This window comes from Schistocerca cancellata, chromosome 12 (genome assembly GCF_023864275.1).
Source record: "Schistocerca cancellata isolate TAMUIC-IGC-003103 chromosome 12, iqSchCanc2.1, whole genome shotgun sequence".
NCBI lineage: Eukaryota > Metazoa > Arthropoda > Insecta > Orthoptera > Acrididae > Schistocerca > Schistocerca cancellata.
The window spans coordinates 162,376,696-162,404,172 of record NC_064637.1 but is presented as its reverse complement, the minus strand read 5'-3'; the positions used below and the strand labels follow the sequence as shown (position 1 = coordinate 162,404,172).

The 27,477-nt window shown below is 44.5% G+C and overlaps 1 protein-coding gene across 1 annotated transcript in view; it reads right to left on the bottom strand.

Moving 5' to 3' along the window:
* Window positions 1-27,477, bottom strand: part of LOC126109551 (histone-lysine N-methyltransferase 2C-like) — a 417,507-nt gene that overhangs the window by 191,490 nt on the left and 198,540 nt on the right. Inside the window, exons 40-42 of the mRNA XM_049914567.1 lie at window positions 27,145-27,316; window positions 24,515-24,673; window positions 16,406-16,602 (exon numbers count right to left, since the gene is read on the bottom strand). Of these exons, the coding sequence (XP_049770524.1) occupies window positions 16,406-16,602; window positions 24,515-24,673; window positions 27,145-27,316 (528 nt within the window). The remainder of the gene's footprint in view (window positions 1-16,405; window positions 16,603-24,514; window positions 24,674-27,144; window positions 27,317-27,477) is intronic.

Sequence of the window (27,477 nt, the reverse complement as noted above, 5' to 3'; positions counted from 1 at the left end):
CCACATTGCTACTCCAGTCAACTTTACCGAGTGTGGTGGCATAGCAGTTAGTCCACTAGACTCGCATTTGGCAGGACGACAGATAAAACCCGTGTCCGGCTATCCTGATTTAGGTTTTCTGTGACTTCCCTAAATCACTTCAGGCAAATGCTGGCAGGACAGTTCCTTTGAAAGGGCACAACCGATTTCCTTACCCTTCCTTCCCTCATCCGTTGGGACCGACGACCTCACGATTTGGTCCCCTCTCCCAAGTCGACCAACCAGTCACAGGAATGGGTCGTGCATGTCTGGTTAGGTAGGAGAAGTGCCCTCCCTATCACTGTCACCCTCCCCCTCCCCTTTTCTGTACACTAATATTCATTGAATGCGAGTTTCTTCTTCATCTTTAGCTTTTTGATGTTTCAATATAGTTAGTAACATGTCCAGTACAGGTTGTCCACAATATTGTCATAAGAGGTTTTAACACTCATCTCTACAACAGCAAGACAATTTCAGTAATATTTATATGCGGCTCCTTAGTATTATTTACTAGTATGTATTTGATTTTTTTTTTTTTTCTATTTCAAGAGTCATGTGTATTTGTGCGCACGTGCTTGTGCATGTGTGTGTGTGTGTGTGTGTGTGTGTGACAATAAACTAAATTTGGTGCCATTAAACCACTTTTTAAAAATCTTTAATGAAAACAGGCTGTAGGGACACACAGACGTTTTCACTTTACGGACAAGCGTTTCAGTATTTTTTTTTCACATTTTCACTCAATAAAATGATGCGAGGGAGTATAACAAAGATACGACAATTTGAAAGTCAGAGCTCTGCTGGACATCTCACATTTTTATCTCACAAAGCAACTATTCTACTATGTACATTTTTATAATCTCTGAACAAGTAAACAAGCAAGTTACATAGTACATAAAATAGTGAATATATGCTAGAATTAATTTTTTTCCCATGCTACAAGCAAAATTAAGGCAGGAAATAAATCCTGCTGCTACAGCAGCCCTGCCAAGCCGCACAAAATATTTACAAACAGAGATAACAAATAAAAATTACAGCAAAATGTTGAAGAATTTGCTCTCAGAAAATGCATATCCCAGTTCAAAAATACAGTGCATCCCAAAATGTTTGCGCCACAGCTGACACGGGATTGTGAGCACAAAATGCAAGGAACTGACAGGAAATTACCCACTGGCTGTGTTTAGCACAGGTATATGTTATTGGCCTCTGACAGATAACTCTTTGAGTAAAGAAGTTCAGTTCCAGTAACTGTGGCACCCACGTAACTAAATCCTCATGTAACATCTATCTAACACAAAACTGCCTGTCCACTAAATGACAGAAACTTACATCTGCTCTCTCAGTCGTATAAAGCTGAAGCTCCAGCAGCAGTAAACTAATACTTTCCACGTTAGTATTAACTGGTAGCTGTGGTCAGCATTTTGTGCCCCCAATGCCGTACACCCTTTGGGAACACTCCACGTATCGACACGTGAACCATTCTCCTGTCAAGTCTCAACAGTGAGAGTTTAACGAAGTGGGGAGAAAGAGGTGTTTCTCAAAAATCGGTGCTATTCCTCATTAACACTGTCAAAGTTACATTGCCATCAACTTTCTAAATGCAGTCACTCATATTTTTTGGCTGCAAACTAGTCAAAAGTTGTAACTCAGAATAATTAAACAGTGTCAGGTCTGCATTAAACCAGTCATATAATGAATGAGTTTAATTTTGGGCACATCTTGTAAAAGAAATAATGCAATTTGTGAACTGCTGTCCCATAAGTTGCAGGATACCTTACATTAAATGACAAACTACTTGTATAATAAAAGGAAAGTAGCAACAGCAAGTGCAAGTGTCTGCTAATGTTTATCTTTTATTACCACAATCTGACAAGCAACAACATACTTATTGGCAACTTATTACATCAGCCAATACAACAGAGTTACATTTTAAAGTGGCAAAGAAACACAAAAGTAACTTTTTGACTGCATACTCTCAAAAATTGCCATAATGAACTAATTAAGACCCATAAGTATTCTGAGATATCTACGTACTTTGTCACTTTGGAATATATTTCATTACAGATGTCGGAGAGCGTTAAAATAGTTCACGTGTCGTTATGTGTAGCTGCACTATTTAAAATTAGATTTTTACAGGAAATGTTTCAAAACAGGTCCCAGTAGCCATAACACATATGTGTCTGAGAAAATATTCTTAACAATGACACAATGAATATTGTACAATGATAGGGAAACTCCATGCTTCAAGCAGTTACTGTGGAAAGTATCAATGACTGATCTACACAAAATATGTAGCAAATGCAGCATATTTCATTAGTTTAATATAATTTCATCAAACTTATTTGTTCCACACAAAATAAGTGCTTAAAGAAAAAGTAGGAAAACACAAATGTGAAAAGAATACATAGTACAGAAACAACAAACATGCAGATGTAGAATAAAGGACTTTTAAAGCGTGACCATACAGTTTTCGGAACCAAAATTTACTGTAGAGCAACTGACAGCTACGTGCAAAAACAAACGGGATCAAAGTAAGCTCTGACAGCAAAAAAGCAAACACACACAAATAGAAAGGTCCACACTACAACCCGCGGCCTCAGTGGTCGGAGTCGACGTGTGCGACAGAACGACAGAAGCCTACGCCGGCAGGGGAACACAAAATGCGGCATGCAAGTTCTGTTAGATACCGTCAGCGAAGCGACCGTCTAAGGAGAATTTGAACAAACTACGTCACACGGGAAAAGTACTGAGATACGAGAAGGCAGTCGGTGCAGTGTGTTAGGAATACGACATCGGTGTGCGACGAGAGACGCGACATGCTCGCACACGTACACACAGACTAGCACGGCATGCACAGACACTACTACCGACACACAGACAGTATCAATACAATGTGGCCACCACACGTGTCCACCACTGCTACACCTACCCTCCGACCGACAGGACGCCACCGACACTCACGATCGGACAGTCACAAACGTGCCCCGGGGACGTGCAACCACCCGGCAGAAGCGTCCCCGAAATACCGCAACCGCCGAGGAGAGGGGCCCGACGGCTACGTCTTCCACAGGGGGTCAGAGCTACAGCTGCCGTGCGTCTCGACCGTGCCGAGAGTGTAAATTGCGCTTTTCACTGTCTGTCGTGCAGAGTGGCTTTTTTGACCTGGGACAGCTTTGTGCGTTTAGAGGAGAGAAATTTATTGCCTATTGCAGTGGTTGGGGAAAGAGATGGAGGGGGGAACACAGAGAATCAGATCTGTGACAGACACGAGCGGAGAGACACGGTGGGTGTGCAAATAATTCAATCGGCAGTAACGAAAACACAAGTGTCGGAAAATTATACGCAAGTATCAGTTGCCTCTGCTGCTAAAAGGTTTCTCCTGTCTGTAAATGGTTTATAAAAAAGAAGCGGAAATGAGATGCACAAAACGAGTGCACTCTCATTTGAAATAAGGGTGCACAATGACATCACATAGTGTTAGTGCTTTCTCCGAATGCTGACGAGCCATTGTAATGTGGCACAGTACAAGACGAGAAAGTACGGGGTCAAATGGCAAAGAAAGGTCGTCGACCTCTTTGGAATTTACTTTTAGGAAACACAACTCCATTACCAAAATTAATTAAGAACAGTCATAGCATGAAAATTGACTACTGAACTATTATATCGACATTCTACGCTTGATTAGGTTAATGCTCAATTTGGTCAGACTACGTATCTAATCTACTACTTGTTTAATTTGCTGAGAACCGTGAAACACCTTTAGTATCAATGACAAGCTGTTTTCTGTATTACTGCTGCAAATTGAGGACACCACATTTTACAATATCAAATTCCAGCCTTTGCAAAAAAACTACAGGGTGTGAGAAAAACAATAAGCCATATTTTTCCTAGAGTACAGTCACATTGTGCTTAAACTGAACAACTGTGCACTGTGATTGGAGGTGCACACAACTGGCAGAGCTTACGTCACTCGTACGTGATCGACATTACACGCCACAGCTGGTGCACGGGAGGAGTGAGTCGTGCAGTTTGCTAAATATTCACACAATGATTCACTCACTTGTAAATTTGCTAACAAGGACAAACACATTCATTTCTTCATTTTTCACTTAGGTTTTTAAAACAATTTTACGCACTGTGTAGATGGTGTGGTAGCATACTTATAATTGCATCCAAATAATGTTTTGACAAACTCATTTATTACAATGGCCTCTGATTGAAACAATAATTAATGTATTTAGCTCAGAATGTGTACTATTTTCTTACATGGTATACAATCCAAAATGTATAAAAGTGAAAGTAATGTAAATTCAAGTTGTGTCCAAATTAGAGGAAAAAAAGGTGTCATTTTCAATACTCATCCAAACTTCATCATCAATTACTTAATTGGCTCCAACGAAGAGTTGTCTTCAGTAATAGGTAAAAAACACAGAATCTCTACCACTTGTGGCCTACATACACTTCTGTAATACTAATTGTCATTCTGGCAGGAATTTGGAAGACACTTGTTGAAGACACACATTTCAAATACATACAACCACAAAATGAAACTTCAAATTTTCGGAAATAAAAACATTACGGACATTCGGTGTTGACAGTACAAGGCTCTAGTGCAGGATCCTTTGACACGCACCAATCTGTTTTTGAATGTAGATTGAGTCAAATAATAGGTGCAGTATAGAACCTCCTCATCAGTCATTGTTGTGACCAGGAATGCTGACTCGACTTTCACCTTTTGGAGAATTTCTCTTATCCTAATCTACCAAATCGATAACCAAACTGTATAGTCACAGGAGGAGGTACAGTCGGAGCACCGTCGTGTACAGAAACCCACTTCGAGGAAGAAATACACCGTCAATTGTGAACCACACGCAGTGAGCCGAGAGTACCTCTACACTGTGGGAGATGAGACAGAGGAGGCCCTTTCAACATTGACGATCGCCGCAATAATTTGGAGAACGTATGCCAACAGCTCGTTAAGTGGTCGACTGGGTGCGAACCGAGATATTCTGAAAGCTTCCAGTTAATCTATATTTGCCGCATAGGATGGAGTCGATAGTTGTAGGAAGCAAAAGTCCAATAAGACAGGTTGACAACCAGATTTCGTTGCAGCAGAGAAGAAGCAAATGTTACTAAACTTGCTTGAGATAAAGGTGTAAGCAGCAATGAGGGGCTAAAAAAAATCAGCTGAATGATAATCAAAGTTACGGCAGTTGTTATGAAAAAACACACATCTATCAAACTGGAATTAATTTTAAGGAGTTCAGTTATAACAGTTCAGGATTTATGAGAGGAAAGGGGAAGGGGTGGAGAAGGGGAGGGAGAGAGAGAGAGAGAGAGAGAGAGAGAGAGAGAGAGAGAGAGAGAGAGAGAGAGAGAGAGAGAGATTATTGGGAGGAGGGTTTCTGGAACAACTGTATAGCCTATACAGATTTTATTAAAAAACCACGCACAGGCTCTGCATACTACAGAAAAAACAGGATTTACATATCTGAAAGATGCTCTGAAAAATGTACGAGGGCAGTTCAATAAGTAATGCAACACATTTTTTTTCTCGGCCAATTTTGGTTGAAAAAACCGGAAATTTCTTGTGGAATATTTTCAAACATTCCCGCTTCGTCTCGTATAGTTTCATTGACTTTCGACAGGTGGCAGCGCTGGACGAAGCTGTTGAAATGGCGTCTGTAACGGATGTGCGTTGCAAACAACGGGCAGTGATCGAGTTTCTTTTGGCGGAAAACCAGGGCATCTCAGATATTCATAGGCGCTTGCAGAATGTCTACGGTGATCTGGCAGTGGACAAAAGCACGGTGAGTCGTTGGGCAAACCGTGTGTCATCATCGCCGCAAGGTCAAGCAAGACTGTCTGATCTCCCGCGTGAGGGCCGGCCGTGCACAGCTGTGACTCCTGCAATGGCGGAGCGTGCGAACACACTCGTTCGAGATGATCGACGTATCACCATCAAACAACTCAGTGCTCAACTTGACATCTCTGTTGGTAGTGCTATCACAATTGTTCACCAGTTGGGATATTCAAAGGTTTGTTCCCGCTGGGTCCCTCGTTGTCTAACCGAACACCATAAAGAGCAAAGGAGAACCATCTGTGCGGAATTGCTTGCTCGTCATGTGGCTGAGGGTGACAATTTCTTGTCAAAGATTGTTACAGGCGATGAAACATGGGTTCATCACTTCGAACCTGAAACAAAACGGCAATCAATGGAGTGGCGCCACACCCCTCCCCTACCAAGAAAAAGTTTAAAGCCATACCCTCAGCCGGTAAAGTCATGGTTACAGTCTTCTGGGACGCTGAAGGGGTTATTCTGTTCGATGTCCTTCCCCACGGTCAAACGATCAACTCTGAAGTGTATTGTGCTACTCTTCAGAAATTGAAGAAACGACTTCAGCGTGTTCGTAGGCACAAATATCTGAACGAACTTCTCCTTCATGACAACGCAAGACCTCACACAAGTCTTCGCACCCGAGAGGAGCTCACAAAACTTCAGTGGACTGTTCTTCCTCATGCACCCTACAGCCCCGATCTCGCACCGTCGGATTTCCATATGTTTGGCCTAATGAAGGACGCAATCCGTGGGAGGCACTACGCGGATGATGAAGAAGTTATTGATGCAGTACGACGTTGGCTCCGACATCGACCAGTGGAATCGTACCGTACAGGCATACAGGCCCTCATTTCAAGGTGGCGTAAGGCCGTAGCATTGAATGGAGATTACGTTGAAAAATAGTGTTGTGTAGCTAAAAGATTGGGAAATAACCTGGTGTATTTCAATGCTGAATAAAACAACTCCTGTTTCAGAAAAAAAATGTGTTGCATTACTTATTGAACTGCCCTCGTAACTGACGATGTACACACCACACAGAGGGTTCTTCATGTCACAGGCAGGCAGAATGAAGAAGAACGCTACAAATATTTCCGCTTTCGGACATAGTCCTCCTTCTTCAGAAGTTGGAAATTCACACACATTCACACAAAGACGACTCTCACACGCAGAGCCACTGTCGTCTCTGGGTACCGAGCTTGACTGTGACTGTGTCTTTGTAGTGGGAGTAAGCAAGACATGTGGGGCAGGGAGAATGAGCGATAGCCGGTAGGGGTGGGGAAATGGCTAGTGCTGTGTGTGTGTAGTGGGAGTGTGAAAGGGGGGGTTGGGAGGGGGGGGCAGGACAGGTCTGCTAAGTGCAGTATCAGGTGGTTGTGCTGAGAGGGGGAAGAGAGAAGTAGAGAAGGGGGAAGAGAGAAGCAGAGAAGGGGGAAGAGAGGAGCAGAGAAGGGGGAAGAGAGAAGCAGAGAAGGGGGAAGAGAGAAGCAGAGAAGGGGGAAGAGAGAAGCAGAGAAGGGGGAAGAGAGAAGCAGAGAAGAGAGAAGCAGAGAAGGGGGAAGAGAGAAGCAGAGAAGGGGGACGAGAGAAGTAGAGAAGGGGGAAGGGCTACATAGATGTATTGGGGAGACAGAAGGTGTGCGCTGCAGTGAAGGTAGGCATGGGGATAGCCAGGTGGAAGGCAGTGACAAGCCAAGGATGAGGCCTGGGGGATTACAGGAACAGAGGTTACAATGAAGGGAGAGTTCCCACCCACAAAATTCAGAAAAGCTAGTGTCGGTGGGAAGAATCGAGACGGCACAGGTGTGAAGCTGTGACTCGAGTGAGGCACATTGTGTTGGGCAGCAGATTTAGCAACTGAGTGGTCCGACTGTTTATCAGTGGCCATTCGTGTGGACAGTCAGCTCGTTAGTTGTCCTGCCCAAACAGAGTGCTTCACAGGCGATCCAACCTTCGACAGAGTAACAGCCGCCCGTTCGAGGTCAGATTATAAAGTAGTGGAAGGACGTAAGGGACAGGTCTCGCAGGTCTACTGCAGAGATACGAGCCACGAGGCGAGGGGTGAGACTGGGGAGGGACGAGGAGATTCCGCAGAATTGACGGAGGGAGAATACTGACACGGCAGGGGTGGTAAGGATATTTCCCTTTTCGGGACACGGCGAGAGGGAATTGAAACCCAGGCGGAGAATTTGATTCACTTGCTCCAGTCCCAGGTGGTAGCAGGTCAGGAGGGGGATGCTCCTCTGTGGCCAGGAAGTGTGTTACGGGGCGATAGGATACCGGTGAGACAAGGCACGGGAGATCTGTTATAGGACAGAGTTGGAAGGCTAATTTCAGTCCCGGGAAGGCCTCGGTGAGACCCTGAGAATATTTGCAGAGGAACTGTTCCTCCCTACAGATGCGACGAACACAGGTGGGCAGGCTGTCCAGAAGGGACTTCTCAGTGCGAAAAAGGTGGCACCTGTCCGAGTAAAGGTACTGTCGACAGTCGATATATTCCACGTGCACAGAGGTACCGACGTACCCATCTCCGAGGCGATAACTGACGTCGAGGAAGGCGGCTCGTCGAGCTGAGAAGACGCGAACGGGGGAGAAAGTGTTGACGTTCTGCAGATATGTGGATAGGTTGTTCTCACCCACAGTCCAGATCACAAAGATTTCACAGACGAATCTCAGCCCTGCAGGTTTAGGATTCTGGGTATTTAGGAAGGATTCCTCTAGATGGCCCACAAATAGGTCAGCACAAAATTGCATCGTGTGCTTGCCCACCACTGTATCACGTATTTATTTGTAGGTGATGCCTTCAAAGGGAAAGTAATTGTGGGTGAGAGTACCGTTCGTAACGGAGACCGGGAAGGAGGTCGCAGGTTTCAAGTAGGTTGAGCTTCGGGAAAGGTGGCGTCTGACAGTGGCGAGGCCACAGGCATTCGGGACACCGGTGTAGAGCAGTGCGGACACAGTCGGGCAGAGCAGGGGCAAACAGCTGGTGCGCAGGTAGTCTCGCAGTCTGCACACCTGTGCCTGTCTGCGGGCTAGCTAGAGGGCACTGGCGGGTGCCCGTGCCAAAAAGGGCAGCATCAGAACAGCCCGGTGTAGTGGGAGGTAGCACCGGAGGTAGTGGGTGGTAAAGGGACGGGAAATGTGAAGAGACGGTGGAGGACTCGGTTGGTGTCCCTTACATAGGAAGTACGTTACAGGTAACACACTGAAGGTGGTGTTCCACGAGAGCAGAGATTCTCTCTGTGAGGGCACAGTAAACAGCCACAATGTGGTGTCACGGACGGTCAGTTTTATGTACTTTAGGAAGCACGTAGGAGGTAGGCGTGCAGGAAGTGGTGGTTGTGAGCAGAGAGATGTGACTCAGAGATGAAGTTCTACGACGGAAGACTGGACGTCCTGCTGGATTTCTGGAAACGTACCACTGTGGCATACGTGCATTGTCTGGCAGATGATGGGGTCCCTTCACAGTTCAAAACCACAGTACTGAAACCTTTGTCGGCAGATAGGATAATAAGGTTGGGATCAGGGTGGACCGGGATTCTTTCTGTGGATATAAGGTCGGTTTCCGCACTGAGGTGTTTGGGGAATGACGGAAAAGCAAGTTTCGAGATTAGGAAATTCTAGAATATTACGAGAGTGTGATTTGGGGCAGTGGGGCGGACCACGGTCGGATCTGTATTACTGTTATTCCATCCTGGACTTTCCGTTGTTTGAAGATAGACAAAAGCAGCCTTAGAAATTTGAATTTCATGAGATACGAACTTGAAATCAAGTATCTGCATGTCTTTCTAAAGGAAAGGGAAAGGGAAAGGGAAAGGGAAAGGGAAAGGGAAAGGGAAAGGGAAAGGGAAAGGGAAAGGGAAAGGGAGATGGGGTGACATTGATAATAAACACAATGCTGATAGCCAAGTTATAGTAGTGGGGTAATTTGGGAGGAAAAATCAAAGAGATGCGTCACTGAGGTTCAAAAAGTAAGATGATTTCTTGAGCTAAAAAACAAAAAATACAAGTTACTGACCAATGTAACTGTAAGAATGAGATGCATCTGATCTACACTTTGGATTCAGAATGTACAACGAGACTGATTTCGAGAGAAACCTTATCAGAGCAAAGAACTTACCTCAAACTGTACACAGGGTGAGTCAGTAGTAAACGTACACGCTTTGAAGGGTGACAGTTAATGGTGATTCTGAGCACTAAATTTGATACGAACATTTTTCCTGTTCTTTAACAGTTTTGGAGCAAACTAATGAAAACAATGGGGAACAGGGCAATCACAGGTGACAGTAAATGAAACATTGTGATGTAATGTTTCATTTAATTGTGTACATTTCCTCACAAAACACGTACAAAATATCACCATTAATATCACTGTACAACTAACAACACTGTAGTACACTTGTGCAAGTACTGTAGTATTGAGACGTGAGGGTAAACAACGTGTACACTTGCAGGACTCGTCAGCCCACAACGTGCAAGTGAGGTGCGTATTGAAACATCCGGCACAGACAACACTAAATAGCCTAATGTCAATTCGGTTGCATTTGCGTGCGAGTGCCGGTGAAGGCCGAGTGAACTGACACCTGTGATTTTCGCTCTGTGTCGGATACGGTTAAGAAAAGGCTGTACGTTCATTCGTGCTTTTTGTTCAGAATCATCAAGAATACCACCCACAAAAGCGTGCACCTTTCCTCCTGACTTATACCGTATATCGCTTATCACGTATCCGTTCCTCTGCCATTTCCGTCACATAAAATGAAACGCTTTTTCCTCTGTTATTTAAATTTCACACTAACTATTGTTTCTGGTTTATAAAAGGTTATCCGTTATGCCATAAGAGCTTAGACTAATTGACTCGTCTAATAATTGTTTCATTTTCTTTCGGGCATCCGTCTTTATTCGTTTAAACCCAATCGCACAACATAAGAGGTCAAACGTGTAGGCTAACACTTCCCCACTGGTCGTAACACACATATTTGAAACCAGTAAGTAAATTCACAACAGACCACTTAACCCACACGATAGTTTGCTTCCCCATTCCAGGCAACCAACTACAAGGTTAGAGGGCAGGCCAAAGATGTGCCCGAGGATTCCAGTGCAGAAGGAAAAGCTAGACTCCGGTGCACAGTCATACCAGCTGTTGCAGTGTGTCCCACAAATAGCAGAGAGTTTTAACAGCAGCATCTCTCCCTCTCTCGTTCAATTCCTCATTTCGACTAGACTTATCAAAATTCGTAGCCGAAACGGAAACCGGTGCAAATTTTATACCGACAGTTCACGCTTTATTAATTTTATTGTAGCGTACCTGGTAAACGTGCTCCCTTTTGTACGAGTAAAAATCCAGACTTCAACCTCAAAATTCATTCAGCAAATAAGACATATTAAATTCGATACCGGTTAACAATAGTACTCCGAGTGTTTAAATTAATAAACTGAGATAACCGCTCACTTCTACAGGCATACATTATAATACACTCGTAATACTTTCTGTCTTCAAAATGTGTGCATAAGCAGAAGAACTGCGCTAACTTTGCCGAGAGTGGGGTTATTTCTTTTCGGTCTCGTACGTCTGGGTGTTACTGCACCAGTACAAAACTGGAACAGTAGATTAACAGTACAGAAAAGTCTACCGAGTTGGTGGCAATTTAGTATGCCCGATGCTGAGAACGACGAACATATTCGGCAGTTTAAATCATTATGTGACATTCACAATATACGAGCAATATTACACAATGAGTACTAGTCGTACAAATAACATAATAAGGCAAGTTCTTATAAAAAGTCTGTATAATATACTGACAGTTAAGTTCACAATTCACTCACAGTTAAGTTACAGTGACACCCACCTTCGCACAATCGACGTGTCCGCTACTTTCACGTCCAGTTTAGTTTCGTATCACAAGATGTAGGCAGAGCACGTTTCCTTCAGACGGCTAGGCCGTTACACTCGCGGCACTTTCATCGACATACGAGAGTGGCGGTAGAAGAGTACCTGGTGGTGTCGTGGCAGTGGGGGTGGAGGACAAGGGAGGAGATATAAGGAAAATTATCTTTCAAAAATTTAATAAAAGTCCCATTGCACGACACTTTCTGACTTCAAAGGTCAGATCTTATCAGTCAAGCATTACAAATAAAAATAAAAATTGGATGCCAATAAAATTCCTGAATAAGTACAAGTATTTAGCCAATCCTTAAAAATCTGAGAACGAGTCAATGTAGTCTGTTGTCAGAGTACTGGAGGACGGGCAGGGAGGTGGAGGGGAGGGGAGGATGTCATACTGCTCACCTCTTTACCTCAAGTGAGACACACAACTGGTTACATGCGACTATCGGGGTCTGTAAGAAGTCGGTATTCGGATACGGAGTGTCACGCACGCACGACAGGGTAGCAGGGAGATGTGAGGCAGTGACCAGTTCCTCGTAGTGTGTCATTCTGGAGATCAGAATGAACATTAGGAGTCACTAGTAAGATATATGGTGTGTATCCTTTCACCTTAGTTTTTATTACAATTAATGGGGAGAATGCCCAGTAGAATAATGTACGTGCAAAGAGAGGCTTTCTTCTGCGTGTATCATTTTTTCCAGAGAGCACCGGGAGCAGAAATGTTTCCCACGCACAGCAGACCGGTGCTGTCGGCAGCCGATTGCCAGACGTCGTACTGTCGAGCGGGGCGGAGCCAGGAGGTGAGTCCGCAGTGTCACACGTCCTCTGCCGACCTATCTGCAAAATACGCAGCTCGGACTGCACCCTCGTTACCTACACTCTCTGGCAAGAACCCGCGAGACGACGAGCCGCCGGGCCTACAGTGTCCGGCCGGTGGTGCGGTTGCTACAGAGCACAATTTCACCGTTACTGTAGCTCTAATGGGCAACGGTGAATGGGGGAACTTCTGTGTCATGTGAAATTATTCTTTTCCAGTTACAGTGCAAAGAAAATGGTATTTTCTGTTTTCTTTTATGCTCTACACTTTTGCAGGAACAGTCATTTACCCATTATAAATGGCAACTTCGATATGCCGGTCGACAGTACGGGAAAGTTGACACTTTCATTCGAACCCCACAGATTTGAATTACGAATAAATTTGGTCCTCTCACCTCATATACAGGTGATGCCTACCACAAATCATTATAGTTTGACAGAAAATGTATCCTCCAGCATGCGAAACTATCTCGTCTGGACACCTAACTTTTGTTACCGTAATGCTAAGCAGCTTCCTGAATGCGATCGGGCAGATGGACGTGTGCAAAACTGTATAAGCTGCACCTCAACTGTTAGTCAACCAAAACTGCCAAACAATTGGGAGGGAAAAATGACTATCCACAAGCTTCCGTATGAGCCGTGATTTCTCTTATCACATTTTCGTAGTCCTTATGCAGGATATACACTGGTGGTAGTTGGATAGTCCTGCAGAGTGTCATACGTGCCAGATCTCTAAACTTTGTGCAATACTTGCATGTTTGACTGAATCTGCCAGTGACAAATCTAGAGTACGTATCTGAATTACTTTGATGTCTTCCTTTAATCTGATCTGGTAAGGATCCCAAACTTTTGAGCATTACTCAAGAATGGGCTGTCCAAGTGATCGGTACGAGGTCTCATTTATAGATGAATTACACTTTCCTACAGTTTTCCCAATAAACCCAACTCCTCTACAACTGACCTTATATACTCATTAAACACCTCATTGTATAGTTCTTTATTTTTCTACAAAGATTAGAATTTGAGAAAGAGAGAGAGAGAGAGAGAGAGAGAGAGAGAGAGAGAGAGAGATATTTTGATTTTTTATAAAAAAAGAGAGAGATTTAGCTTTAAGTCCTGAATGCAGATATTTCTTTCTGAAATTAACATGTTTTTACCCTGCACTGCAAAATTCAAAACACTTATAGGATGCACAACATCACACAGGAAGAGCAAATCCGCTATTCATTTTTTTTACTCTGCAACTGGATTACCACTCATGTCCACAAATATATATATTTCACAAAGAAGTTCAAAAGGACTTTACCTTGACTCGGCCAAAGTGTTTCAGTGTGATATGGGACGTCACCATAAATGCTTTCCAATCTCTTCCAAAAAGACTCTGAACTGGTGATATTCGAGAACACGACTGTGGATGTACAGTCTCTCGCAGACGTGCAAGAACAACTACCCTCTTTTAGTGGCTTTCATCAGAACTGAGTTCAGTAGTTCTTCTGTGACAATGAGATTACTACTTATTCTGCAAACATAATTGACAACTGAGTAGTATCGGAAATTTTTTTGCGCTCATTCGGCACTGAAATGAAAGTAATAAAATATTTTGCACAAACTGTTACCTTATCTCTAACATTATTAGCTATTTCTTGAATTGTGCTTCAAACGGTTGAATGAGAGAGAGAGGTAAATAACCTGAAACTCTTCGAGTCTCTCGTGTGCTGTACGCTCAGCTGCAGATACTAAATGTGTGTCTATAAATTCTCCATCAATGAAACTGCACATTGCTCTGGCAATGTGAACTGCAGTACGGTGACTTGCCGAAGTGGAGATTCATTTGTTCAGTGTTTCTCCTGAAAACAATAATAAATTTTCATAGTGTAAATGGTGGCAAAAATTATTCAGCCATTTATTTCCCTAATGCCACATGATGAAAACGTGAAGGCACCCGCACTGCCGAGTCAACATTGATGTCGGTGTGCCTGACCTTCACTTTGAAGTTACCAACCTGGCCACTGGACAACTTTTCAACGATTTAAAAAGAGCCACTCTCTCTTTTAAGCGCTGCACCGTAAGTACGAGTTCACATCTACAGCTGTGCTGAACCCAATCTGTGGTCACTTCTCTCCCTTCTCCTACGACACGTAGCAACATTAATAGCCGTCGCTACTCCACAAACTCATAGTCGGGAGGGGCACGGGGTGGGGACCGACACGAGCTCCACTAGTCCGTGCGGCGCACTCAGCCTCGGGGACCGCAATCGAGGCTCGGCCTAGCACACACACTTGTAAGTTGTCGACGATACTTTTCCATAAAGCGTACAACAAATCAGTTTTGTGCTTAGCACGTTTTTATTTGCATTCTGTGTCTTAACAAATGTGAGAACGTAAAATACTGCCGTGCAGCAGTTTTGTTTGCCCACGTTAGTGAGACACGTTTTTCCTCCGCAGAGCAGTGAAAAATTACACTGTATAAATGTATCCGTAAGTTTAGGCCATTCTCAGAAGAAATTTGCAATACCAGACTGATACGCAAGTTCCTACTCGACCCTTACAGAGGTACAAAAATATTGCACTCATTCTGCCTAACAAATTACCTCCATCGAGACAGTACAGGTTTTTGCCGAGAGTGGGGTATATGCCATGTGGCTCTTGCCTCAGCAGGCTAATTTCCGCAGAGAATTCGGAAACTTCTGAGTGAGGTGCCGTCGAAATGGCAACGACGACACCGATACCCCTACTTGATGTACTTCTTGCCAGACTCACAAAATAATTATATCACTGAATTAGCTTCGCACCTTTACTATTCTGATTGGGGAGAAGGCACTGTACTTCCTTTAAAAAGAAAGGACGGGAGGAAGTCAATGCCTGTAGCTGTTGGCACTTACAAAATTTGCGAAAATGTGTTGCTTTTGTTTCCAAAGTCTGTGTCAACATTCAATTAAGGAAAAAGATACTCCAAATATCTGTAACAATTCAAATTTTAGGCATCTCCGAGGTCAATAAAGATCGACATCAGACAGTTGTAAGCAGTGACAGATTAAAAATAACACTGTGCTTTGCATATACAGAACATCTGAAAAGAAAGAAGATCCTACGTATCTACAGCACTATTAAGGTGTGAGAGGCCAAAAGAGATAATATAACTGCAGTGTATAAAGTTACCTGTGTCACATTTAATCCAGTTTTTTATTTGTTTCAATTGTACTTTTTAATCAATAAACAATAAAAGTGCCAATTTATATACTAATGCACTGTATCGAGCGCACACTGTAAAACTAAAGTGTATCAATATCCTGGACAAAAAGTAGAACTGATTACTAGTATGATACCACCAGTAATTTTTAATTAATTCAAAGACGTGATATCAGAGTGTTTTGTCACACGGCAAATACTAGTCCGACACTCGAGAGGACTCGACCGAGTTATACAAAAGAAGCATTCGAAAAGGGCACCGAACAAATTACACAGACATAACACTACAAACAACAAACTGCTCAGCAATGACAAACACGACAGAACGTGTACGGGACATGCAAACCGAGACTTGACAATTTGCGCAGTCCTCTCGACTGATAGGGAACACTTTATTTCTCAGAGTGCTGTGACAGTCTGCACAGAGACAGAGGACACCTACAGGACGAACTCGGCTAAAGGGTACCTATTACATACTCGGAGATACGGGCGAGGTGAAGTCTGTGGGACACACTGCGACACAGAGGGGACGGACAGTGTTACGGGAGTGACGTGCCAATCTGCCGCGAGTGCAAACGCCCACCACAGTGACACCAGAGCAGCCGGCAGGGGCGGGGCGGGGCGGGGGCGGAGTGCGGGGCAGCAGACTGTGTGGCGGCCACCGACCTTTCGAGTCTTGCGCAGCTTGCTGACCTCACACTCGTAATACTTGAGCTGGGCGGACACGAGCTGCATCTGGTGCGAGAGCCACTGTTCGTACGCCGCCTGCTGCTGCCTGTCCGCCTCCGTCACGACGTCGTCTGGCGGCGGCGCAGGCGGAGGCGGCAGGCTCGGCGCGCTGAACGGGGGGACTCTGCTGCCTCCTGCAACACAACAGAGGGAAAAAAAGTTTGTTCCAATTTTGTACAAATGCACTATGCCGCCAGCGCAGCGTTGCCCAAAGTACGCCTCCGACTCACAGCTTCCGCAGGTACAGTTAAGATTTATCGTTTTTCCCACTTTGTCGTTTGTCCGAGGCAGGTCGTGAATGTACGGTGAAATATTGTAACAATACAAGTCAAGATAGATGTAACGGAACTTGAATAGCGTATTTGCCTCTACTGGTTATGGTAGAGAGATCGATCTTTCGGTCCTGTCTGTATGTTTATATATAATATTGCACGATTAAAGGCCGGCGAGTGTAAAGCTATCGTTAAAAATGCACGCCACGCGATTTGTTACGATTTGGTTGGTCATCATAATAATAATAATAATAACATGCTTTTGAACACAATTAAAATATAACGGCGATACCTGTTTAGTGTTATTGGAAATAATATGTAGTAAATTAATGAGTAAGGTAGCCGATCCTATATGAAAAGGTAAAATTGGGCGTACTGAGGTGTTTTACTTTGTATCGACGAAGCTGATGATACGGCGTCATTTTTTTTCCTTTTACTCTTAGAAATAAACAAGAAAAGAAGTGCTAATTGTGTGTAGTGAAAAAATATAGGGGCGAGTTTTAAATAACTACAGTATACAATCAGTGTAACGACATTTAGTTACATGAAATCGCAGATAGCGAAGTGTGGTCATTAAATTGAGTACACCTACAGGGCGGTCAATTCCGGGATAAATCTATACGCATCTCACGAGGGACGCGGTATTGAGACAGTTTTTTATCGCAGAGAGGGGGCTCCAAGTTATGAAAAGGAGAAAAATATTAACTTTTACGTGAACTCTTAATAATTGCGGATGGGAGAGAAAAGTGTGTAATTGTCTTACGCCTAACAAACATTCGTGGAGGTGGTGGCTAAACTAGAAGAGTCAATTACAAAATACTGTATTACTACCATTGACTGTTGGTGTCGAGCAACCAAAACTGTTCATCAAAGGGTTTCGATGGAACTTGGGAGTTACGGCGTATACTCCACATCAGAGTGTGAATGAGTGGTGAATGCGAAATAAAACTGTGAACAAAGTTACGTTAAATAAAACAGAAGAAACGTGACAGTTTGGTCGTATCTGTTATTATTCCATAAACTGTAACATTTCTTACCGTTGTATGAAGCCTTCACAGACGATTGTTATGACAATTTGCTTCGAAGGGATCTTGTTACGAGTTCAGTTTTGGGGACCTGGTCAAGAGGGGGTAGTTCGTAGATCCTAACTACTGCAGCTATTCTGGAATCAGGTGCTACCGTGACCGTTGTGTGTTGTTAATGACTTAAGGTCATCATATCTCATGCTCTAAGATCAACGCGCCTTTCCACTTGGTATAACGGTGCCTCACGGCAACAACGACGACGCCGACGACGAAGGAAGATACGGTAGAATATCCGCACTGTAAGAAATCTGAGTTTCCTGAGCAACTTTCTGAGCATTTGGGGACTACGAATATCACCGACAACCATAATTGAAGCTTCAACACACACACACACACACACACACACACACACACACACACACTACAGAATTTTATATCCTGTAATGTGTGTGGTTTCCAGTTTTGATGTAACTGAAGGGGAGGAGGGAGGGAGGGAGGGACGGACGGGATGGAGGGAGGCTGTAAGCTTACATGTGTAATTTACAAATGTGTAAAGTGGTCGTATGCCTCCGAATGTCGTAACAGTTTGCCAATATCTGTCGGTACAACATAACGCGTGGCACACTAGCTTTTGAGGCAGGGAGGTGAGACAGACGCAGATCGAATCTTTGCGGAGGATTAATCACGGAGCGTTAGTATACTGACCTGTCCGAGTGCAGTTTTTCGGCGGTTTCCCGAACTCTTTTAGGCAAATGCCGGGCTAGTACAATACGCGAAACAGTTAGAATACAACAACACACAGAACCGAGTTTACGCAATTCACAGACAAATGGTGCCCAAGTACCCTCCCTCAGGTTACCTCGACGACCGTGTCATCGGGAAGGACACCTCGCCACAAAGTTAAACAATAAAATAAAATTTGCCAAATACTGAAAATGAGGACCTCGTACTAGACAGAATGAAAGCTAGAGACGAGGAGGAGAAAGTGAAAAGTTTGTCAACGACAGAGGGAAAAACTTGCTCGGGTGATTTTCGAGAAGGTGACCAACTAGAAGAAGACTGTCATTGAAAACAGAATGAAGGTTAACAGCCTGCTAGATGCTCAGTACTTGCCCTCTCACAGCGTCGATATACTACAATACTTTGCAAACGTAACCCACTCTCGATCGCCTGTAGGTGTCACGTTGGGAATAGCACCTTTCTTCTAGCCCCTTTTCCAGGTACGTTCTCCGTATTTCCTAACCGTCTCTGTGACGGGTACATACTTCAGTCCTTCCGGTCATTAGACACCAGCCCCCGTCACTCGTCCCGACCCAGTAACTTTGTTCGGCAAGCACTGCAGATGTCAGAGCGGCTCTATTTTAACACCACTCTCCCTTCAAAACATACCACATCCTTTGCCGCACCTCCTCCTAACTCGTTTGCCGCACCTCCTCCTAACTCGTACACGACCGTCCCCGTATTAGTCACTGCCAGAAGACACGACACTTGTGTCGAGCCACACACATTTTGACACAGTAGGTCCTTCTGCACTTTAGTGAACCTCTCGACTCCGGCTGTCACAGTCAGCCGACATGCCGGTTGAAGAATGCTTCCGTACAACTGTCGGTAAAGGTGTCTACGAGCAACCTGTCCTCCCACATAACTCGCTTGTGCGATGCTCTCTGAACCGTTACGTTGATTTTATTTTTCTCTAATTACAATAGTGGCATAAAACACTGTTGAGAGGATCTGTGCAGGCACTATCACCAACAGGGGAGATCAAATACCAATAAACTGTCAGTTCTTTAAAGAATCTAGCTCCCATTTACAAAGAAGTTAATTTGTTAAATACTTATATTCAAGATTGTAAGCAACAAAAAGTTTAAGAAATATTTGACATTATGCTCAAAATTTACTGGAAACCGCCAAGTGTTTCCAGCACAAAACGATGGACGAATATAAACAGAGTAATCGGCATTCTATTTTAAGCAAAAGCTAGTTTTTCAGGCATCTGTATGTTTTGTGGCATCTTACAACCTGAACTACGTGTTGTAAATGATTTAATTTTGCAAGTACATTTGGGACACACGTAAATACTGTACACAAAGTATGTCGTGAATAGAGTTAGCAGTCAAGAAGCGACAAATTAAAACTCCACAGCTGATGTCAAAGTTTTACCACGTGCCATTTCGAACGAAAGCTAGCTTTTCGTGCCTCTAAGTGTTTGTGGCATCTCATTTCTGCCGAATTACGTATTATACGGTGACGTTATTTTGCAGCACGGGTGGATAGTGCCTGCAAACTGTTTTCGAAGAGAGTAAGTAGCGGAGAAGTAATAAATTGAAACTCCGTGTCTCGTGCCGACGTCTGACTGCACGCACGGGAAGAATGTAGGAAGAGATAAACGTTTTCCTTTCGTGATTTTACGGAGGTTGTCAGTGACAAAAAGTTTTGCCAGATTTCAAATTACGTGTAAAGTTTGTCGGAGTTTGCTAAGTGCTCTCATTCTCAATTACTAGAGGAATTAAGTCCACATTTTCAGGAACCGTCAGTTGCGTCACTTCGAGGCGAACACGAAGTTTCTAACTGTAATACTTGTCATGACGTATTAAACATTCGACATACAATTATCCGTACCTCTTAATGATTTGCTTGTGACAGCACATTTTAAAGGTGGTCAGTAATTATGCAGAATACTCTGTTTCACAGAGAAAGACTGCACTGTTCTTCCTTCTCTAGATTGACGCACAGATGACAAAATGGTAGATATCGAAATAGATGACAGAAGGATAGAAAAACAATTGAAATCGCTCAAACGAGGAAAGGCTGCTGGACCTGATGGTATACCAGTCCGATTTGACACAGAGTACGCGAAGGAACTTGCCCCCCTTCTTGCAGCGGTGTACTGTAGGTCTCTAGAAGAGCGTAGCATTCCAAAGGATTGGAAAATGGCACAGGTCATCCCCGTTTTCAAGAAGGGACATAAAACAGATGTGCAGAACTATAGACCTATATCTCTAACGTCGATCAGTTGTAGAATTTTAGAACATGTATCGTGTTATAGAGTATAATGACTTTTCTGGAGACAAGAAATCTACTCTGTAGGAACCAGCACGGGTTTCGAAAAAGACGATCGTGTGAAACCCAGCTCACGCTATTCTTCCACGACACTGAGGGCCATAGACACAGGTTCCCAGGTAGATGCCGTGTTTCTTGACTTCCACAAGGCGTCCGATACAGTTCTCCATGGTCGTTTAATGAACAAAGTAAGAGCATATGGACTATCAGGCCAATTGTGTGATTGGATTGAGAAGTTCCTACATAACAGAACACAGCAAGTCATTCTCAAAGGAGAGAAGTCTTCCGAATTAAGAGTGATTTCAGGTGTGCCGCAGGGGAGTGTCGTAGGACCGTTGCTATTCCCAATATATATAAATGACCTTGTGGATAACATCAGAAGTTCAATGAGGCTTTTTGCGGAAGATGCTGTAGTATATTGAGAGGTTGTAACAATGGAAAGTTGTGCTGAAATGCAGCGAATTGACGCATGGTGCAGGGAATGGCAATTCAATCTCAATGTAGACAAGTGTAATGTGCTGCGAATACATAGAAAGAAAGATCCGTTACCATTTATCTACGATATAGTAGGTCAGCAACTGGAAGCAGGTAATTCCATAAATTATCTGGGCTTAGGCATTAGGGGTGATTTAAAATGGAATGATCATACAAAGTTAATCGTCGGTAAAGCAGATGCCAGACTGAGACTCATTGGAAGAATCCTAAGGAAATGCAGTCCTAAAACAAAGGAAGTAGTTTACAGTTCACTTGTTCGCCCACTACTCAAATACTGCTCAGCAGTGTGGGATCCGTACCAGATAGGGTTGATAGAAGAGATAGAGAAGATCCAACGGAGAGCAGTGCGCTTCGTTACAGGATCATTTAGTAATCGCGAAAGCGTTACGGAGATGATGGATAAACTGCATTGGAAGACTGCAGGAGAGACGCTCAGTAGGTCGGTACAGGCTTTTGTTAAAGTTTCGAGAACATACCTTCACCGAGGAGTCAAGCAGTATATTGCTCCCTCCTACGTATATCTCGCGAAGAGACCATGAGGATAAAATCAGAGAGATTAGAGCCCACACAGAGGCATACAGACAATCTTTCTTTCCACGAACAATACGAGACTGGAATAGAAGGGAGAACCGATAGAGGTACTCAAAGTACCCTCCGCCACACACCGTCAGGTGGCTTGCGGAGTATGGATGTAGATGTAGATGTAATGCTGAAAATCAAATATCTGATGCTCCATATGCTGCAACAGACACCCAGTTCTGGGATACCGTTTTAGTAATATAGATACAATGCACATCTGGCACAACACACAAATTCACACACTCTGACCACTGTATTTGGTTAAGCAAACATTTCATTTTATGTGATTCGTGTGCTGTACTTGCACTCCTTTTTTTGACAGCTCATACATCAGATATTTACAGTGAGGTTATATACTTCCCAAAAATCTCACAAGAACTGACAGCAAACATATTTAACTAAGTTATTATTTTTTATTGCACTAATGGACACAAGGTGACAGTGAAACCTATAATTTCATTGTGCATGTTATGCACAGCACATAAACAATTTTTCTGTTCTCTAAAAAATAAATAAATAAATAAATAAGTAGGTAAAAGTAAGGGGAGCGGGGGGTGCAAATCCATCCTCAAAGCGATCACTGCCTGAGTTTCCTTCCCAGTTTCTCATTTCAAGATCCTACAACCAATTCCATGTGTATGTCCTGGTCGAACAGTTAATTTTTCAATGTCTCACTCCTTTTCAGGCGTCTTTAGTCCTCTTTAATATTTCTTCTGTCGGTTTCATCCATAACACTGTCAGAGGCTTATTTTATGATGAAGTGACTACGACACAGAAGCTCAGATACTAGCAGCACATGTCATCAACCCCCAAATGCATCTTTTGTATTTACACGATCCAGTCACATTAACATGACCACCTGTCGAAAGCCTGAGTAACCGTCGTTTGCAGAGCAGACCACTGCAGGACGTGCAGGAAAACAATGCGGTTATGGAAGGTTCCGACGGGAACGTGCAGTGCCCTGGCCAGCTGCGCTAGGTTTCTCAGTTGAGAATCCGTGGCACGAACAGCCCAATTGAGGTGGTCCCCCAGATTCTCAACTGGGTTTAATTCCGGAAAGGTTGGTTGCCAGAGAGTGCGGTAAACTCACTCCGGTGTTCTTCAAACCGACTCGTCCCGGTGCCCTTCAAACCGCACGTGTACGATGTGAGCCGGGTGAAACGTTGCACTGTCTTGTCGACAGGTGCCGTCGCGCCGAGGAAAAACAGACTGGGTGCAAGTGCACGGCCTTCGAGGATAGCTGCGTACTAGTGTCGACCTACTGTGCCTTCCAGAATGACGAGATCGCCCGGGGAATTCCCTAGATCGTAATACTCCTCCTCTGGCCCGGAATTTTCCGACAATTATTGCGGGGGGTTCGCTCTGATGGCCGACGCCGTAGACACCGAGCCCGTGCATCTGGAGGAGTATAAAAGGCCACTCGTCACCACTCGGGAGATGTCGAGTTACGGTACTGGCACGCAAATTCCACCCTCTGTCGCAAATGAACGGGAACCGACACAGGTTTGCAGACGAGGCACCCGCTGCAGAGGCCGACGTGCACCGATGTCGTCCGACAGCGTCCGCTCGAGTGTCACCGAGGAGCCACTGCCGGTCGAGCCTGAGTTCGGCTGACCGGTCAGTCGCACGTCGATTCGCCCGTACACATTCCCGTAGCCGTCGTTCCCACCCGTCTGCGACCCGTCGTGCACTGCGGATGCTTCGGCGTCGGTTTCGGATAGTGCCACTTTGCCACACACAGTGTACTTTAACCGTGGTAGAACACGAACAGTCAACAAACTCGGCCATTTCTGAAATATTTTCACCCGTGGGTGAAACCCGACGACTGTGCCCTTTCGGATGTCCACTTCTGCATTATGACAACTACTGCACTCTTTTCTCATCTGCCCCGTCACACTTTATATATTGTCTTCTGCTAGTGCTGCTGCCTGCCACGTGCGAGTGGTTATTGCAAACGTAGGTGGTAGTAACATTAATGTGACCGGGTGCGTGCACCCCACGGCACTTGACGCGCGCACAGTACCTAGACTGCCGACGAGACACACTGTCTGAAGGCTTCACACGGCTGTCAGATGGTGAGCAGCAGACGAACTGGAAAGTTTAGCGACTACAAAAACATTTTGCAGGACACAGTGCCCCTTCCCACACTTTGCGTATTATCTGTGCCACATCACGAGTGCTCCTCGTCCGAGCCATCTCGCCGAGCGTGCCGACGTCTACCCGGCTCACGACGTAAAGAACGTCAGTCGTACGAGACGCTTTCTGCCCTCGGTCGTAGAAACACTCGGGCCAATATCTCGAGCAAATTCACCTCAGGTGTCGACCGCACATGCGAGTTCGTGGTTTCTACGACAGTCGAGCACGACACCACCACATTTCCACTCTCGACAGGAGGACGTACCAGAAGAGGTCTGAAACCCTGAACTTTCAGATATGTCATCATCCTTACTAACAGTCGCTTACTGTAACCCGGATACGTCGCCTCCTTTACAGGTGACAGCTGCCACTGTACCGCACACGGATGGCCCGTATGCCCCCTCTGTTAGGATTTGTTACACGGTATAAGGCAAGTTACACACTGTCGCTACTATGTCAGGGAGGCGGAGCGTACGTACCGGCAGCTTCTCCGGATGGCGGACCCTGGGGTGGCGGAGGAGGCCGCGCCGTGCTGGCCCCGGTGCCCAGTGACTGCTGAGAGGTGGGGACTGCCGGCCGCACGCCGCCGGCCAGGAACTGCTGACGCAGGCCTCCCGGGCTCGGGAGTGCACCTTGTCCTGGAACGGGAGAGGGCATCCCGGGATGGAGTAAGACACGTAGAATTACAGTCACGGTCAGTCTGCACAGTACGGCGTCGTCCGACACTGTAATTGTCTTCAGCTTGAAGACTGGTTTGCTGCAACTCTCTACTTCAGTCTCTCCTGTGTGAGTCTCCTCCTCTCTGTGCAACTTCTGCAGTTCACATTCATTTAAGAACCTGTTTACCGTAGTCAAATCTTTATCTCCCTCTGCAAGTTTTACTCCCCACCCCCACAGTTTGTAGTACCTCGAGAATTTGGGGCGAAATTCTGGAGACACTCGTATTTCCGACGTCTCGACCACGCGTTATTTTACAGACGAGTGTGCGAAAGTGGAACTGTGTCTACTGCGCCACGATTATGTGTGTGCAGGACTGGTGTGTATCGGGTGGTCGATCGGCGCTGGCAGGTATCCGCAGCGCTCACCTCAGAAGTTACATGCCCAGCACTAGGAACGAGTGCGCCTTACTCTGTGATAGTGCTACATCAGTCATTATTAAGAACAGTTGAACGTTGTTGAAAGGAAAAGAAAAGACACTTATCTTAATTTTCCACTTACTTCTGTGAGGTCCGGATGGTGGACTAACTAGAACTTTGAAAGATTTATAGTACTGTATTTGTGGTAAAAAATATGTAATAGTATCCGACAGACCGGAAATTTCTGAACTTACGAAAAATGATTCCTGTATGTGAAAACTGTTGTCTGTTGTGAAAATACAGTGGGATCGAGTTCAAAGTATGTCGAGTGTACAGGGTTATTTTACGAGAAGAGAAAATTCCTCCACAACAGTATCTTATCTTCGGAGAAGAAGTGGGGTAGACCATTGCAGCTGGCTATCCTGAAAAGAAGATCGGCAAAGTAACTTCGCACAAGTTCAAGATTCGAGGGGGAGTGTGAGTCTTGCACAACACCACCACACTGTTCCCTGTAATCACCAGAAACCACAAGAAGTTCTCTGCACTGCAGTACGGAACTGACAATTCCTAGATGCCTCGGGACACGTTCCGACAACGGATCTCTTATTGTAGTCCAGTTGTGGCATAAATTTCATTTCTTCACAATCTGATTTAGTATAAAAGCTACAGGAGCAAACACAAAGGGAAGGAAGGTTACAGTTTCACATCCGACTACCTTTAACATCTTCACAGGCTGGTGGAAAATAATGACCCAGAAAGCGCATTATTTGAGAACTCTCTCAGCATTTTCCCAACTTCGTTTATATATATTTCTATCTATACGCACAAGAAAATCCAATTTATATTTTTTTTTGTGTTTGCAGGATGTCTTACCTTAGATGCTGAAAGCAGCTCTTTCATAATAGACTCAAAAGTGAAACCAATGCATTTACTGCTCAACTGCTGCCTCTCATCCATAGTGTAAAAGAATAAGGTCATTCAAGAAAGTGTATTGCTAATGCGACAGCCACCGTAAAGGACAAATAAAACGTAAGGCCAAGCTGCCACTTTTTTCCCACAGGAACTGTTTTCTCTCACCCCCACCAAGAAGAATGAGGTGGCAGAGGAGGTGGAAATAATAAGAACGACGAATAAGAAAGTGACAAAGCAGAAAGTAATGATGAAGAAAATAAACTGACAACTGTTTTTTCTCACTAATAACCCAGCTATACGAAAATTGTTTATGTAATGGGAAATCATCTTTCTGTAGACGGTGTTGCAAAGTTTCAATGCATTTAAAAAACAGCATCAAGGTACCACAAAAAGACCGTATAGTGAATATTCATTCACAGACAACTAGTTTCAGCTGTGAGAACATCTTCAAGTCCCAGATTCACACTACATGGAGACTGTTGAAGGTTCCTCAGTGTCAAATACATAACTGTTTTTAAATGCATCATCTAAGCATTGACAAATGTCATAGTGTCAGATGAAGAAAATGTGCTAATATGTGAAGAACCGCAAGTGTTTTGTGAATACAGTACGGTGGCACTGCACAGAACACTACGTCTCGACATAGGGGAAACAAAAATATTCACTCACAAGGACTGTAGACGGTAACCAACATTGGCAACGCTACGCCAAGGGATCTCACTCAACCTAATGGAAGGAAGAATAACGTGTCAGATGCAAAAACCACTTTGCAAAAAGTAAATACAAATGAAGTGGAAGATAATACATTATAGTTAGACAAGTTAGTTGCACAGAAAGTATCTTTCAAAGAGACACACGGCTACATCAAAAATGTTTAAGAGGAAAAATAAGTGTTGTAGCAGGAGAAAAGGCTGTGGATTAGATTCGAGGGGAAGACATTAGCAAATTACAATTGTACGGAAAGAAGTGTTATTTTGAACAAAAAACAGTCTCACTCAGTAAAATGATTTCTCCCTCGACTCTATTGCAGTGAGTGATCACTTCTATTTGCAGTCAACCCACAACTCTTTGACACAGTGCTATATTAAGTTTCTAGGACAGAGAGTGTGGGGTAACCTTACCTTGCTGGGGAGACTGCGGTGTGACGCCGGCGGCCCCCGCGGAGAAGTCGGCCTCGGGCCCCTCCTGCTGTTGTTGCTGTTGCTGTTGCTGTTGCTGCTGCTGCTGTTGCTCACGTTTCTCCTGCTCGAGGAGTTCCTCCAGCAGCAGGGGCTGCTCCTGCAGTTGGACAGACTACTGTTTGTCAATACGAGCTCACACCTTACGGGCCTTCCGATAAGATAAAGAACTGAACACTCCTAGCACTAGTGTCATTCTGTCTGTCGGGCTTCACTCCTGTTCCGCACAGCCTCCAGCTACGAAACATCCGTGCCACTCGGCAAACTTAGTGGCGA